Genomic DNA, 15,234 nt, shown 5'->3' with positions numbered 1-15,234 from the left:
CCAGCAGGTCCTCACCTCTGTCTCCTCTGTGACATGAGATTCTCAGCCAAGTCTTTTGCTGATGCCAGAGGCCATCCTTGACTTACCCTACTGGTGTGGAGCATCACACCATTTCTTTTACTTTATAGGTTTTGTTTTTGTTTTCCAGTCTGCTTGTTTGCTTGCAGTGCTAGAGTGCAGTGCTGATTGTGCACCCTGAGCAATTATTTGACTACTGGCTTCATCCTGAAGGTCTCAGATGCCCTTTATGTAGCTGACTGTAGAATTCATAATCTTATGTGAACAAGGAAAAGAGAAAATCTTCTTATCAAATAAAAGCATGCTCCCATGAAAGCCATCTTCCACATGGCACCAGGTCACAGGGACCCCCTGGTCCTCCAAACGTTTCTTGTAGAGCAAGGTGTCATCACGGAGAATGTCATACTCACAGCTCACCAGGAACGCTTCAGGAAGCTGAGCGAAGGTCTTGTCATCTGCCAGGAGAGGTGAAACTTCTACGTTAAAAATATTGTTGGTTTCCAGATAGGCAGTCTCATTAAAAATTCCAGGAAATTTGGGTTGTGTGCCTTGGCTCCTGAATCTTTGGGGGATGTTGTCAGAGCCGAGCCATTTGTTGTACTTCTTCCAGTAGTCTGGGGGGATAACAGTACCTTTCATCATAGCATCTATCCAAGACAGGTCAATGGCCAAATACTTACACACACAGGTCATCATAAATTTCCTAGATAGGAATGGGGAATTTTGATTCTGCTGGTAAGAAGGTAACTGAAAATTGATCTCCTGGAGAACTGGATAAATCAGAACCTGAGCCCGAAACCGGGGAAGATCTTGTCTGCCCAATAACATTTGGGTGATAGAGGCTACACCCGAACCTCCTATGCTTTCTCCAGTAACCACCACCCGGGCAGGGTCTACCCCATAGGTTTTTAGGTCTTTCAAGAAGTGGATAGTGGCATTCAGGCAATCCAGCAGAGCAGAAGGGTGATGGTGGTCAGGAAGCTTGCGGTACCTAAGGGGAAAAAAACAAAATGAAAAAAAAAAACAAAACACAAAACAAAAAAAGTAACACACTAACACATACAGGATTTAATAGAGGCTATACAAATAGTTATCTCTATGTCCAGAGGAGACAGAGACTGAGTAAACCTTAAAAATGACTCCAAAAATAAAGTTCATGTCCTGGTTGACTTTAACTGTCAATCTAACAGAGTCTACAGTCATCTGAGAGGAGAGCCTCAGTTGAGGAATCTCCCAGATCAAATTGGCCAGTGGGCTGAGGCTGGCATGGTAGCTCACGCCTTTAATCCCAGCACTCAAGAGGCAGAGGCAGGCGAGTTCAAGACCAGCCTAATGTACAAAGTAAGTTCTGGGATAGGCAGGACTGTTAACACAAAGAAACCCTATCTTGAAAAACAAAAAACAAAAACAAAAACAAAAGCAATAAAGCAAACTAAACATTGGCCTGTGGGCATGTCTGTGTGGGATGGTTGTCATGACTGTTAATTGGTACAAGAGGGCTAGTACCACCAAGAGGGCATCATTCCCTGGGCAGGTGACCCTGGGCTGTTAAGCATGAGCCTACAAGCCAGCAAGCAAGAAACATTCTCCATGGTTCCTGTTGTACTTGGCTGGGAAGTGAGTTCCTCAGTTAGATGTAACTCTTTGTAGATTAGTAAGCACTCCTGCCTTCAATTCCAGCCTTGACATTCCTTAATGCCTGTGTGACCCAGAGCCGTAAGCTAAAATGAATCTTTCTTCTGCTTTTTTGCCAGGGTGTTTTTTTGTTTGTTTGTTTGTTTTTTTATCACAGCAACAGGAAGAAAACTAGACTGAAGGGCTATCCTCATTGTTTTCTATTTGACGTTGAAGAACTGCCCAGAGTCAGAATGGCAAAGATTCTCCATTCAAATACATATAGATTAACAGATCTTACACAGAATTATGCAAGTTAAAAACTAATTGTGCTGAAAGATAATTCCCACTGAAAGTGGAGAAACAAACAATGACAGGGACAAGGAAATGATTTTTTTTTTTTACTGCCTGTCAGTGAAATGGGGAGGATAAGGTTAAATAAAGTCAAGATAAAGATGGATGAGCTAGACATAACAAGAAAAAGGAGAGAGGGTGGGAAGAGAGTGAAGGGTAACAAGAGAGAAGATAAGAGGGATGGCCTCCTTGTGTTTCAGCATCACTTGGGCATCTCCTCCCAGGCACTACTCACGGTAACTCTCCAGTCCCTGTCTCACAATACTCAGACCTATAGGCCAGAACCTTGCAATTCCCCACAAAATATCACTATGGGCAGTCAGGAGTCTTATTGTGTGAACCTAAGGAGCAAAGAGAAAATGTAGCTCAATGGTGTGTAGATGCCAGCAAAGGAGTGCCTATTTCTGTGCTCTGCATGCAAGAGATCTTCAGTGTCTGTAAGGTCTTCTGAAATTTGGTTCCAATGATTGAAGTTCAGTTACCATAGAAGCCAGATGGGAGGAGGTCCCTGGAGACTCTAAAGATGCTCCCTTTCTCTAGTCATTAGAGAGACTCATACACACTTAATGTGATGGCTGGTCTTGGTTATCAACTTGACCACATGTGGACTCAACAAAAATCCAAGCAACACAAGTGAGGGGTTTTCTTGATTAGATCAGTTGAGTTAAGAAGACCCACCATAAACCTGGGCTACATCTTCTGGTGGCAGCTGATATAAAAGGATAGTGAAGAAACTTTTGCGTTTTGCCTGCTTTCCCTCAGTCTTTCCGGCAAGCTCATATATCCAGTTGCTGAGGCATTCCTTATCGGGTATTAGAACCTACTTCTGTGAGATTCCAACATAGACTGAAGACCAGCAGCTCTCTAGGAATCCTTTGGGACCTCTGCACAAGATTGGGATCGTTGAGACACCCAGTCTTGTAGACAGAACAACTATATGACTCTTGGTCTTTCCATTGGGAGGCAGCTAAGCCCATGGCCTATAAGCCTATTTTTATTAAATTTATAAAGTTTATTTTATTAAGTATTCATTTTATATGCATCTTAATAATTTTAATAAATTTGATATTCATTCTATCCATTTTTTTTTGCTCTAGAGAACCCTGACTAATACACTTACTTTTTCCAGTCACAATATCTGCACTGTCTACCCAGCCTGAGGGATGCCAAAGTGTGAGGGAGCTGTTATAGAAACAGTCTTTGACTTTCTCTGCTTTCTTTTTAAAGTTTACTATGTTCCGTTTACTCACGTTCTCTTGGAATGAGAAATGGAATTACAGTGAGTGTTACAGTGTTTGGCATTAGGTAGATGGGTTTTAACAGTGTACCAAGAACTGTCAGAATCATCATTCCAACAAAAACCTTGGGCTTCATCTGAGCCATCCTTTACTGCTCCATTATCTTCTCCAGGCCATTGTCAGCCTGTTGAGAGGGAGGTTACTCTATGTGGTGGTTTGAATGAGAACTGTCCCCCATAGGCTCGGATAATTGAAACACTTGGTTTCCAGTTGGTGGCGCTGTTTAGCAAGGTTGTGGAACCTTTAGAAGGCAGAGTCTTGCCAGAGGAAGTATGTCACTGCTAGTGGTCTTTGGGTTTTTCTAACCTTGTTCCACTTACTGTTCATTCTCTGCTTTGTGCTCATGGTTCAGGATGTGAGCTCTCAGCTTGCTACTCTTACTGCCCTCCCTACCTGCCACATGCTGCCATGCCTCGTAGTCATGATGGACTCTTATTCTCCTGGAATCATAAACTGAAATACACTCTCTCTTCCTTAAGTTGCCTTTGGTGGCAGGTTTTCTTTATATATTTTTATTTTATTTTATAACTATTTGCATATCTGAGTCTGTGTGGGGTTTTGTGCACATGGTGCAGTGCCCACAGGAACCAGAAGAGGGAGTTGGATCTTCTGGAACTTGAGCCACCAGTGGTCATTGAACTATTGTAATGGGTGCTGGGAATTCACCTCAGATCCTCTGCAAAAGTAACACATGCTCTTAACCCCTTAGCCATCTCTCCAGCCTCAGTTGTGGTTTATCACAGCAACAAAAAAGTAGCTAAGACACTCTGGACTCCTGGATCCATCACCCATTTTCTTTTGACATCAATTTATTGTGTCTCTAGTTATCCATAAAATGTATCCTACTGATTTTAATTATTTTAAACTATGATAAAGAAGGTATTGGGTTTGATGTAAGTTGTTAAAAAGTTTTAGTTAATTTTCACTGCCTAGATTCCTTCACATCATGATGTGCCTTTCTGTTTCATTTACTGAATGGCCAGGGACTGACTGGTCCAGAGCAAAGCAGGGCTGATGGGGAAGTCTTCTGTACATATGTTTCTCTTATTGGTTGATGAATAAAGCACTGTTGGCCAATAGGGACACAAGATAGGCAGGACTAGAAGACAAAGAGGATTCTGGGAATTGTAGTAACAGAAGTCGCCATGTGACCCAGGAGGCGAGGACACAGGAGTCTGGCATTCTCAGTAAGATAAGACCATATAGAAATATAGATATTAATAATTATGGGTTAATACTTAAGACAGAGGTAACCTATAAGAAATCATAGTCACCAAACAACAGCTTATAATTAGTAAAATGTCTCATGTGTTATTTGGGGCTGATGCAGCACTGGGGCCAGGCTGGCAGGAAGAGTTATTGTAACACAGGGCCATCTGATCTTGTATTAACCCTATCATGACTCATCCAGGTACCTGATGAAATCAATGTCTATTACAAGCTACTCACCCCACTGACAGCAGCACTGAATCTGTCTCCCGGGCCAGGTAGCTGCATATGTTGTGGTAACAATCTATAAGACAAAAGCAAATCAAATGCTGCCCATGAGGAGGATCTAGAACTTTCTACCACAGCCCTAAGACAGAAGCTTGTCCTACGAGTAAGGAGGTAACATCCTCCCCGGGAAAGCCAACCATCACTCTCAATGTCAATGTCAGGGCTCAAGGGGACCTTGTGGCTCATCTTCCATGTCATTGAGCTTTATAGTGAAGAAACTGGGGGATGGAAGACCAAGGAGTCTGAAACGGAAAAAGACAAGAATTGTGGGGTTTGGAATGACATGTTAGGAATACTAATAATTTTATACATTTCATATTGAATAGGAAATACACAAAGGCTGGATGGAACATTTCAGTTAGGAAGATGGCACATCTGAAGCCCAGAAAGGTGGAACCTCTAAGATTACTGGCCTGGGTATCCAGGTCCAGTGCCAGGAACAGAACCTGAGAAATACATCTTCAACTCAGCCCTGTCCAGGCCTGGTTGCTGGCATACAGAGGCACTAGGTAGTCTGTGAACATGTTCTGTTAAGAATGCCCAAACCTGTTGGACCAGCAACTCTGAACTAGGAATCCAGGAATCAGGATTTTGTAAATTTCACAAAGCAATGTAATGATGATAGGCAATTGGTAGGTGAAAACAAGGACTTTCAATGATATGGTAAGAAGTAAAAACAGGTTCTGATGCCAATGCACCAAGGAATCTCAGTGGGGCGGGAGGCTAACGCTGTGTTCAAGGTTTAGAACAATCATGCTTCAGCCTTGCTGTATTGTTATGGAATAATCTGTATACTATGAAGATGTGTCTTGGCCAAGGCACCTTTTGATTGGTTTAATAAAAGAGCTGACTGATCAGTATCGAGGCAGGAGGTATGGGCAGGACAGCCAGACAGAGGATGCCTGGAGGAAGAAGCATGGAGTCTGAAGAATCTTGAGCCAGATGCAGAAGCTACATGGGAAATTCATAGATGAGGCGAATGAGCCTCGGGGGCAGCATGCAGAGTCATAGAAATGGGTTAATATAAGTTGTAAGAGCTGGCTGGAGACATGCCTAAGCTATCAGCCAAGCATTTACAATTAATAATAAATCCTGATTAGTTATTTGGAAAGTGGCTGGTGTAACAGAGCTGATGGCAGTCCCAATGAAAAACTCCTACAAATGGCACCAAACATCTGTCACCTACATCTACTTAAGACCTGAGAAAGCTTTAAAAAGGTTCTAAACACACAAAAAGGGAGCCAAGCATGCTTCACAGTCTCATGTCTCTCATGCTGGTTGCAGTACAGAGAAGCGTCTTCCAGCTGCTGCCTGTGGACTTGAATCTCCAGTGCAAGCTCTACCAATGTGAGTTCTGCCAGTGTGCAACATGGCAGGTTTGGGGTTTCGCTTATGAAGACAGAAAATGTTACAGATGTTCATTAGAAAGAGATCCAGATGGGAAAAAACACCACTAAATGGGCTACAGTATGTTAAGACATGTACACAGCCTTGGAAGAGAAAGGGAAATGGTATATAGAGTCATAAAAATATATAGTTTTAAACCATTATCCTGAATTTTCTCCAAAGATGCCAACACTCCCAAGCAATAGGAAGCAGTCTAGAGAGCAACACCCACATTACCAAAAGATGGATTATGGATGTTTATTATCATTTAAGGGGAGTTGGTTACAAATTGTTATTGGTTTTAATAAAAAGGCTAAACAAAAGAGTTGAATTCAAAAATCTCTTTCTAAAGGAGAAGGGGAGATATAGGAAGAGAGGATAAATGAGAGGATAGATTATTGAATCTCCTTCAATCCAAAAAACAGCTATTATTATCAAAGTATTTTACATTGGTATAGATTTTGGTTTATTAGTTATTTTTATATTTTATGTATGTTTCTACTCTTACTCTTATAGCTCATTTAAAATATAATGTTTAATTAAGAAATGCAGGTTAGTAGTTAGTCACCTATAATAAACTTGTAGTCATATTAGGTATGTTTTCAAGACTAAACAGATATATTTAGATAGATAGATGGTCTTCAACCATTTCAAAGACCTACAGAACATGGCATTTAAAATGTTTTAATAACATAAGACTTTTCTTGACAGTGAGACACATCTGCTCCTGGCAACACCAATTTACTTCAGAGAAAATAATGGGCATCAAAGAACCTCCATATGGAGTTTGCTTTCTTATGGTAAAAGTCAACCATTTGGGCAAAGAAACTGCCCTTGCCTCAATTTCTGACAGTATACTGTACAAACTGGACCAGCAGGGTGCAAAAACGTGACTGCCAAAGTTTGCCAAGACAAGATAGGACAGTCTTTCAAAATTCCCTGCTTCTCAGAAATATCTATCAGATATACTAGGTCTGTAGGCCAAAGTTGGATGCTCCAACATTGAAGAAGAACTTTGGGTGACTTCCAGACAGCCAGATGTCCCTGTCATTAGATAACACTATACTCTTCTGGGGTCATTGTGGGATTAAAGACTAAATAATTAAATTTATAATTTCAAGGGATGGGATGGGAAGGGAATGTAGGAGAAAGAGGAAGGGAGAACAGGAGGGAGGAGGAGAACACAGGGATCAGGAAGATTGAGTCGGGGACGAATAGAGGAGAGCAAGAAAAGAGACATCTTAATAGAAGGAGCCATTATAGGTTTAAAGAGAAAACTGGCACTAGGGAAATGTCCAGAGATCCACAGAATGACCCCAACTAAAAATCTAAGCAATATTGGAGAGTCTAGCTTAAATGCCCTTCTCCTATAATGAGATTCATCCAGTAGCTGATGGAAGCAGAAGCAGAGATTCACAGCTAAGCACTGACCTGAATTCCTGGAATCCAGTTGCAGAGAGGGAGGAGTGATGAGCAAAGGGGTCAAGACCCTACTGGGAAAACCCACAGAAACAGCTGACTTGAGCAAGTGGGAGCTCATGTACCCCAGCAACACAACTGGAGAACCAGCACAGGACCAAACCAGGCCCCCTGAACATGGGTAACAGTTAGGAGGCTTGGGCATTCTATGGAGCCTCTTGTGGTGGAACCAGCATTTATTCCTAGTGAAGGAATGGCCTTTAGGAGCCCACTCCTCCATGGAGGGATTCTCTTTCAGCCTAAATACATGGAGGAGGGCCTAGGCCCTGCCTCAAATGATGTGACAGACTTTGATGGTCCCCCATGGAAGGCCCCACTCTCCCTGGGGGGTGGGATGGGGGTTTGGGGGGCATGGGAGGATGGGAGAGGGAGGGGGAGGGAACTGGGATTGACATGTAAAGTAAGGTGGTTTCTAATTTAAATAAAAATATTTAAATTTTTTCCCGTAATTATGATAAAAAGGAAATTAGGCATAAAACTTTAGACTTATAATGATAAGATAGAAAACAGTATTTTCTCTAATTTTGCCAAATACAAATGGACTAGATATTGTAACTGTAATTCTTACTTGCTAACTGTTTTTGCTATGTATAGTTTTACTGTGTTAAAGTTAAAACTTTCCCTTTTAATTAGACAAAAGGGGGAAATGTTATGGAATAATCCTTTTGTACACTGTAAAGGTGTGTCTTTCCCAACACACCTTCTGATTGCTTTAATCAAAGAGATGACTGACTGGTAGTGAGGCAGGAGGTATGGACAGATTGGCCAGAAAGAGGATTCTGGGAGGAAGAAGGGTGGAGTCTGAGGAGTCTCAAGCTAAATATGGAAGAAGCAACATGGGAAGGTCATAGATGAAGTAAATGAGCCTTCAGACAACACACAGATTGTAGAAATGGGTTAATTTAAGTTGTAAGAGCTGGCTGGAGACAATCCTAAGCTAGCAGCTAAACATTTACAATGAATAATATGTCTCTGTATGGTTATTTGGGACTGGCTGGCTGGACAAACAGTCTGACTACACTGTATATTAGCCTCATTCAGGCTTTCTTAAGTACAGTTGTCTGGGACTTCCTTAGACAGGGACTGAATTGACTTGCAGGAGAGGTCTGGGAGTGGACGGGACATTAAAGGACAGACATTCTGGAGTCCCTCTTAGTCACTCTCTGAGCACGTCCACCTGTCCAGCTTCCCTACAATTGGTCTCACTCACATCCGTCCTCCAATTGAGAGATTCTAGTTGCCTCAGTTTCAGAGTTTTGTACCTGTCACTCACTCTGCTTGGAATGAATAGGACAGTGGTGAGATAGGTAGGTGACACATCTCTGTACACTGAACCAAAGGAACACCAGGACTTCAGTAACTCATATAAGTAGCATTGAAGGGCTTGACAATCTAGGGGGGGCTCCCAAGGGTTACTGAGACTGAAAAGTGCTCCTGAACAAGGGTGGGACCCATACCTGGGTTCTAATCATCGTTAATTTGTGGGCATCAGATTCAACACCTTCAGGTGTAGCATAGCAACAGATATTTCTACCACAAGGTATCAGTAAGGAATACCCATCCAGCAACACAGACCACCTAGGCCTCTCCCTCTTAGAGTTCCCATTCTTACTAGGCACAGAAAGACGGGGCGGGAAGCAACACAGGGGTTAAGAAACCAAAGCAAGCCCAGAGGGTGTCAAATGCCATAAAGATATTAAAATAAGGAAGATGTCACGGGTAGAGTTGGAGGGTAGGCGTTTAGCATCAGAATGGCAGAAAAATTCTATAGATGGGTGCTAGGGGAGGCCACTCTAGAAAGGTTATTTGTGAAAAGATCCAAGACCAAAAGGGTACTCACACGTTCCAAGCCAGACATGGGGGTCATGTTTTGAGAACAAGTCAGCTTGCACAGATGACAAAAACTGATGATCTCAGCATGTCTGCTGTGTGTAACAGAGTCTGTGCTGCAGCATAGCAAGGGCAGGAGGGGACAAAGAGGGACTGCATGGGAGAGGATATTACAGTGGGCAAAGAAGGGGGTAGACTGGAGAAACGTCCTATGAGGTGTGTTTTAAGACCCTCATGATTCATAAAGGGAACAGCCTGCAAGTTAAGAAATGGGGAAGAGGGTACCATTAGGATGCCTAACGGAAGGGGTAGGGTGGATACAGACTTGTTGCACTGTGGTGGTTCAGCAGAGCTGAGAGATGTGTGTGATTTGGGGATCTCAAATGAGCCAGTGCCTTTGAGAAGGCAAGGAAGGGAGGGATCACACCAATTACTTGGGCTGCTTGTGACACTGTGTCCACACCTGGAGTAAGATTTATTATAGAAAACATTTCCATGGAAACTGCAACCTTATGGGCCAACATGACCCTCAGCCTCTCTCTGGCCTCCTCAGAAGGATTTCTGGATGCCGCTTTCTTTGGGTCCCTCCCAAGAATCCCCAATGGAATATAGATGTGTTCATGTCAGTTATGGCACCCGCTCCCTTCCAATGCCTCAGAGGTACTTCTTACCCAGGCCTCCAAACACAGAACCTCCTCCATGGTAGAAAACGATGCCTCGCCGGGGGCCAGAGGAGGCTGCCTTGGGCTGGAACAGCCTCACGGGGATTGTTCCAAAATGCAGGTCCTTTACCAACACACCATGATTATTCTTTAGCACCAGCAGGTCTTGTACAAAGCGGAAAAAGCGAGGCATGGAGCAAATTTTCATCTTCTCCAGTAAATTCCCCTGTGGAAAGATAGAAGGAAAGACCAGTTGGCTGCCTTCTACAGTCATTCATTCCTTCCTCTCTGTGGCTATTGCCCAAAGTACTATATGACTCAACTCAAAACTTTGACAAAGCTCCTAATTGGATGAAGTTGTTTCCTGTGAGCAAGTCATTGCCTACTTGTGACATTATTTCTACAAAAAGAACAATAGGTTGTGTTTTCCCAACTGGTTATGAACTGATAGTTTTATTATACCCTACCAAGGCTGGGCCACCACACACAATTCCTCCCCCAATTTTTATCAGACTCCAGAGTCCTTCTCATCAACCTTATCTGTAAATTTCTTCTCTACTAATTGTCCCCACAGTAGTATACAAACAGAGAAGGGGACCACAGGACTTAAGAAGTCCTCATTATATATAATGTCTCCCATAATCACTGACCAGTGTATATGATCAGGTGCTCTTACATTATGAGTCTTTGCCAAATTCCTTTCCAAGGCTGAAATTTTGTGTACCCCAAGCAGGATGCAGTCACTGAAAAAAAAAAAACTTACCAATGTTAGTGTCAACTGGAATAAGTAGTGTAGAATGTGAAATCTCACTCGGTGGGTGATGGCAAGAGGAACATGGACAGTGAAGATTTCCTGTATGAGAACCCATATGCTGACCCCCAGGACCAGGAGGCATGCACCAACGATGAGGATTATCACCAAGATCATGGTGGTCTTGACCCTTTAGAATAAGCTGAGGAAGACCAGTCACCTGGAAAGAGCTTGTAGAACTCTCTTCTCTGCAGATCCAGGTGCCTTATAATACATAGAGTGACTCCAGGGCCTTCCCCCTCCCACTAGAGGCAGGTATGGCACTCTGAGAATGTCTTTCTGTGATGCTCAATGGATTACATCAGATCTCCACCTGGAGAAGTTCCTGCCCAGCAGCAGAGGAGCCCTGCACCTTGTCCCAGTACAGGTTGGCTTTTTAGTCATACCACCTGGAGAGTCACCAGCTGATTGGAAGAGTAACAACAGTGAGGAAGAAATCACTGGAGTGTGATGTCAAAGCATGGCAAGATTTGTGGGAAACTTGCAGAAGTCTTATCAAAGGCCTTATGGGTCTTGTTTCAAGAATATAACCAGAGATTTGAGAGATGACCTTATGACATTTGGTGAGGGAAAACAGAGGAGTGTATGTAAAGCTATCCATATACCATTCTCTCTTCTTGCTAGCCTGATGTACTTGGTATCAGCAATTAACTTGACAAATAATCCTTGTCTTAGCCTCATCTTACCTTTTTATGTCTCATACATAGACATTTATGGTATAGCTGATGTCACTGGGGATTAGATAATTTAGAGACAGGAAAAAAAACTCACCTTGACCACACTTTCCATATTTGGGCGTGGTCACAGGAACGTAACAGGGATTTCAGAAGCAGGGAGAAGGACACTCGGTCTCTCACTAGGCTGAGCGGACTGGGAAGTATTTCTGGGTCCATCCTTGCATGAGTATTTTCCCCCAATAAACTATCATTATTAACATATCTCTGACTACACCTTGTATTCATTGATAATAGCTCAATGGGTAAGGAGGATAGATGCCCATCCTGACAATCCGAGTTTGATTCCTAAAACACATGTAGTGGAAGGAACCAAGTTCCAAAAGCTGTCCTCTGGTCTATACACATGTGCTATAGCAATACATGCTTGCACTAATACACATAACACACACACACACACACACACACACACACACACACACAGCCAAGTGTGTGTGTATGTTTATCACAAGACTTTTTATATATTAATATATAGGAGAAAAAATGTTCGAAGTTCTGAGCCATAAACCACTCAGAGGCAACCCAATAGAGTTATGACTCCTCAAGCTAAGCTTCTTGACTAAAGTACTAACTAGGTCATCTCCCTTTATCTTGCACTAAGAGTGTAATATATATATATATATATATATATTACACTCACCAAATGTCATATATATATATCATATATATATATATATATATATATATATATAATCTTTTCTATATTTACTTTTAAAAACAAAATCTTGCTTTGATGCCTATGCTGGCCTTATATTCAAAATCTCCCTGGCTTAATCTTATGACCAGTTGAATTACAACTATGCTAACCTACCCAGCTATAAGCATATATTTTAGCTATTTTCCCAATCTCTCTGTGGGGTATTTAGAGCAGTTAACTACACTGATTCTGGGCAGGAGAAAAAAGCAATACTCAAAGATGCCTGTTTAAAACGGCTATTAATCTTGAGGACTTGATGGCTTGTCCTGGGAAGTCAACATAGGCACTTCCTAACATCAGGTAGCAGAAGACTACTTGTGTCAGTTCCATCTCTTGGCCTACATATGCTCTTGTTTGCTTCAGCTCTCCTGCTAGAACATATAACACAGTGGATGTAAGGGGAACTGGGCAGATCCACAGTGGACCTCCAATCACTGAGTCAGGGTCACTTTGGTGGAAGGGTCTATATGAAGAGTCTGTGTCTTCCTCCCCTTACAGGATAGTAAAGCAAAAGCAATTCTGTATCCCAGGAGTCACTGCAGAGACCAAAGCTGCCAAAGACGAGTTGAAGAAGTGCCTATCACACAGATTGCATGCACCTGACTGGAGTATGCAGAAGTATGGTGGAGAATAACCATGGACGATTCTGAAGTTACTCAAGCAGTTACTCTGAATGAAGCTGATCCCAGCTGTAGTATCTTACTGCAGCAAGTAAACACAGAACCCAATAAGCAGCCATACATTTGTCTGGTGCCCTTTTCTCCATACCAACAAGTAAAGGCAGAAGGCTTCTTTTTCTTCTTCTGTAAGCTTTCTCAGTCTTGCCTTGGGCTCTCCACTACAAGAACCGTATAATCCTCAGAGATCTTGCGTGTTTTGACATTCTTCAGAGGATCACAGGAATCCACTATGTTGATGGCATTTGTTTACAGTGTCTCGCATTCATGAGCATTTGTAGTCCAGAACATCACGGAGAGATCTATTCAGAATGGATAAGGGAAAGCTGGCTGTTGTCAGGAAACAGTGACCACATGCGGTTCTTTGTGGTTCAGTGATTTTAACAGTATTGAGAAATCCTCCTGACAAAAAGCAAGTCACTGTTGTATGCACCATATCTTTTGAAAACATTCCAAGTCAATAACCTTTGTGCCTCTTTGAAAACTGGAGGCAACATATGCAAGGGATGTGCTGGCTGCTTCAATCCAATGATAAAGTCCCTAAATCCTGCCATCCTGGTCCAAAAAAGAACTAGAGCAAGAAGAGTCTTCACAGTAAGTTCCAGCTGTTATAGAAGCTACATGGTCCCATGGTAACCCTAAGGAATAAGACAAGTCCACCAGAAACTCACAGGATACTTCATCAGTGCCTGTACCTGAGAGTGGTGCTACTAAGTGGGTCCCAAGACTGTGAGAGGCATTGTCTTTTCAATTAGCCGAATGTACTTCCCTGATGTGGAAGCTGCATATTAATCTCCTATGTCTCCTAACACAATGATCTGCATTTCTTATCAGAATTGAACACCTCATCTGAGATCTTTGAATGTTAAAAAAAAAAACAAAAAAACACAAAACACCTGCTAGGCTCTGTCATTGGCATGGTTATATGAATCCTAGCAGCTACCTTGATGCCTTTGTGTGGACCAGAGCAGAGTCTGCTCAGTTGTAGATAGATCCTGCTGGACCCAGATCAATGCCTCAGTGACACAAAATAATGAATGCAAAAAATCAGTGGATCAGGCAGTGTGGAATACAGAACAAGATGATGGAACTCGTCTGGAAACTCTGGCAGTGAAGTAGTCAGGACAACAGAAGGAGAAACTGTATCTCAAGTCAAGAAAGGAAAACTCAGAACCAAAACAGAGGTAACAGGAAGATCAAACAAAAGAATGGCACAGGGAGCCAACTCAGAAAATTATGAAGCAATTCCCAATTCCAATTTCAATTCTTCAGTTGGAGGAAGAAAACTACATTCTCCAAGCACAAGTTCTGATGGTCAGTGCCCATCGTCAGGTTGACGGAATCTAGAATCACCAGCGAGAGGGGCCTCTGGGCATTCCTATAGGGGTTATCCTGACTACACTGATTGAGACAGGATGCTCACCCACTGTGGGCAGCACCTTTCCTGGATAGGATCCTGGACTGTGTGAGTCAAAAAGGGGATCTGAACAGCAGCAAGCATATAACCTTCTCTGCTTCCTGGTTGTGAATGCACCATGACTAACTTCCTGCTGCCTTGACTTCCCTATCACGAAGGACTGTATTGAACTACAAATAAACCCTTCTCCCTCAAGTTGCTTTTGCCAGGATATTTTATCACAGCAAAAGGAAAAGAAGCCAAGACACTGGGAAAACAGAGATCACAGGCAACAGTGAAATAGTCATCTCAGCTGCAGGGGGACCTAGGAATTACTAGAAGTAAGCCAGTAGGGGATGTTACCTGACTATAATTTCTTTTTCAAAATAAGCAACATTTACGGAAAGACAAAATGCAGTCTTTCATTGAGCAAACACTGAAAGTACAATAACCAGGAACAATCTTTTTTTTCAGATTTTTTTTTATTTGAATTAGAAACAAGATTGTTTTACATGTCAATCCCAGTTCCCTTCTCCCTCCTGTCCTCCCCTACCACCCCCCAACTAAAACCCTACCTATCACATAGCCTTTCTTCTATTCTTCCCCTGACTCAACCTTTCTGCTCCCTCATGACCTCTACAGCCTTCCTCTTCTTCCCTTCCCATTCTCTAGCTCTCTCCTCCCTCTTTCCTTGTTCTCAATTTGCTCAGGGGATCTTGACCCTTTCCCCTTCTCCAGGGGACCATGTATGTCTCTCTCAGGGTCCTCCTTGTTTCCTAGC

The 15,234-nt window shown here is 42.6% G+C and overlaps 1 protein-coding gene across 1 annotated transcript; it reads right to left on the bottom strand.

Annotated features, from left to right (window-relative positions):
• Positions 1 to 234: 234 nt before the first annotated feature.
• On the bottom strand, positions 235 to 11,066 carry LOC100759096 (arylacetamide deacetylase-like 4). Its single transcript, XM_027398129.1, has 4 exons — positions 10,902 to 11,066; positions 10,148 to 10,364; positions 4,734 to 4,797; positions 235 to 1,009 (listed from the first exon to the last, which is right to left on the bottom strand). The coding sequence occupies exons 1-4, from the start codon at positions 11,064 to 11,066 to the stop codon at positions 235 to 237; spliced, it is 1,221 nt and encodes a 406-aa protein (XP_027253930.1).
• Positions 11,067 to 15,234: the final 4,168 nt, after the last annotated feature.

Source organism: Cricetulus griseus, chromosome 2, assembly GCF_003668045.3.
Source record: "Cricetulus griseus strain 17A/GY chromosome 2, alternate assembly CriGri-PICRH-1.0, whole genome shotgun sequence".
Taxonomy (NCBI): domain Eukaryota; kingdom Metazoa; phylum Chordata; class Mammalia; order Rodentia; family Cricetidae; genus Cricetulus; species Cricetulus griseus.
The sequence above is the reverse complement of the archived record's forward strand: the minus strand, read 5'-3'. Positions and strand labels throughout refer to the sequence as shown.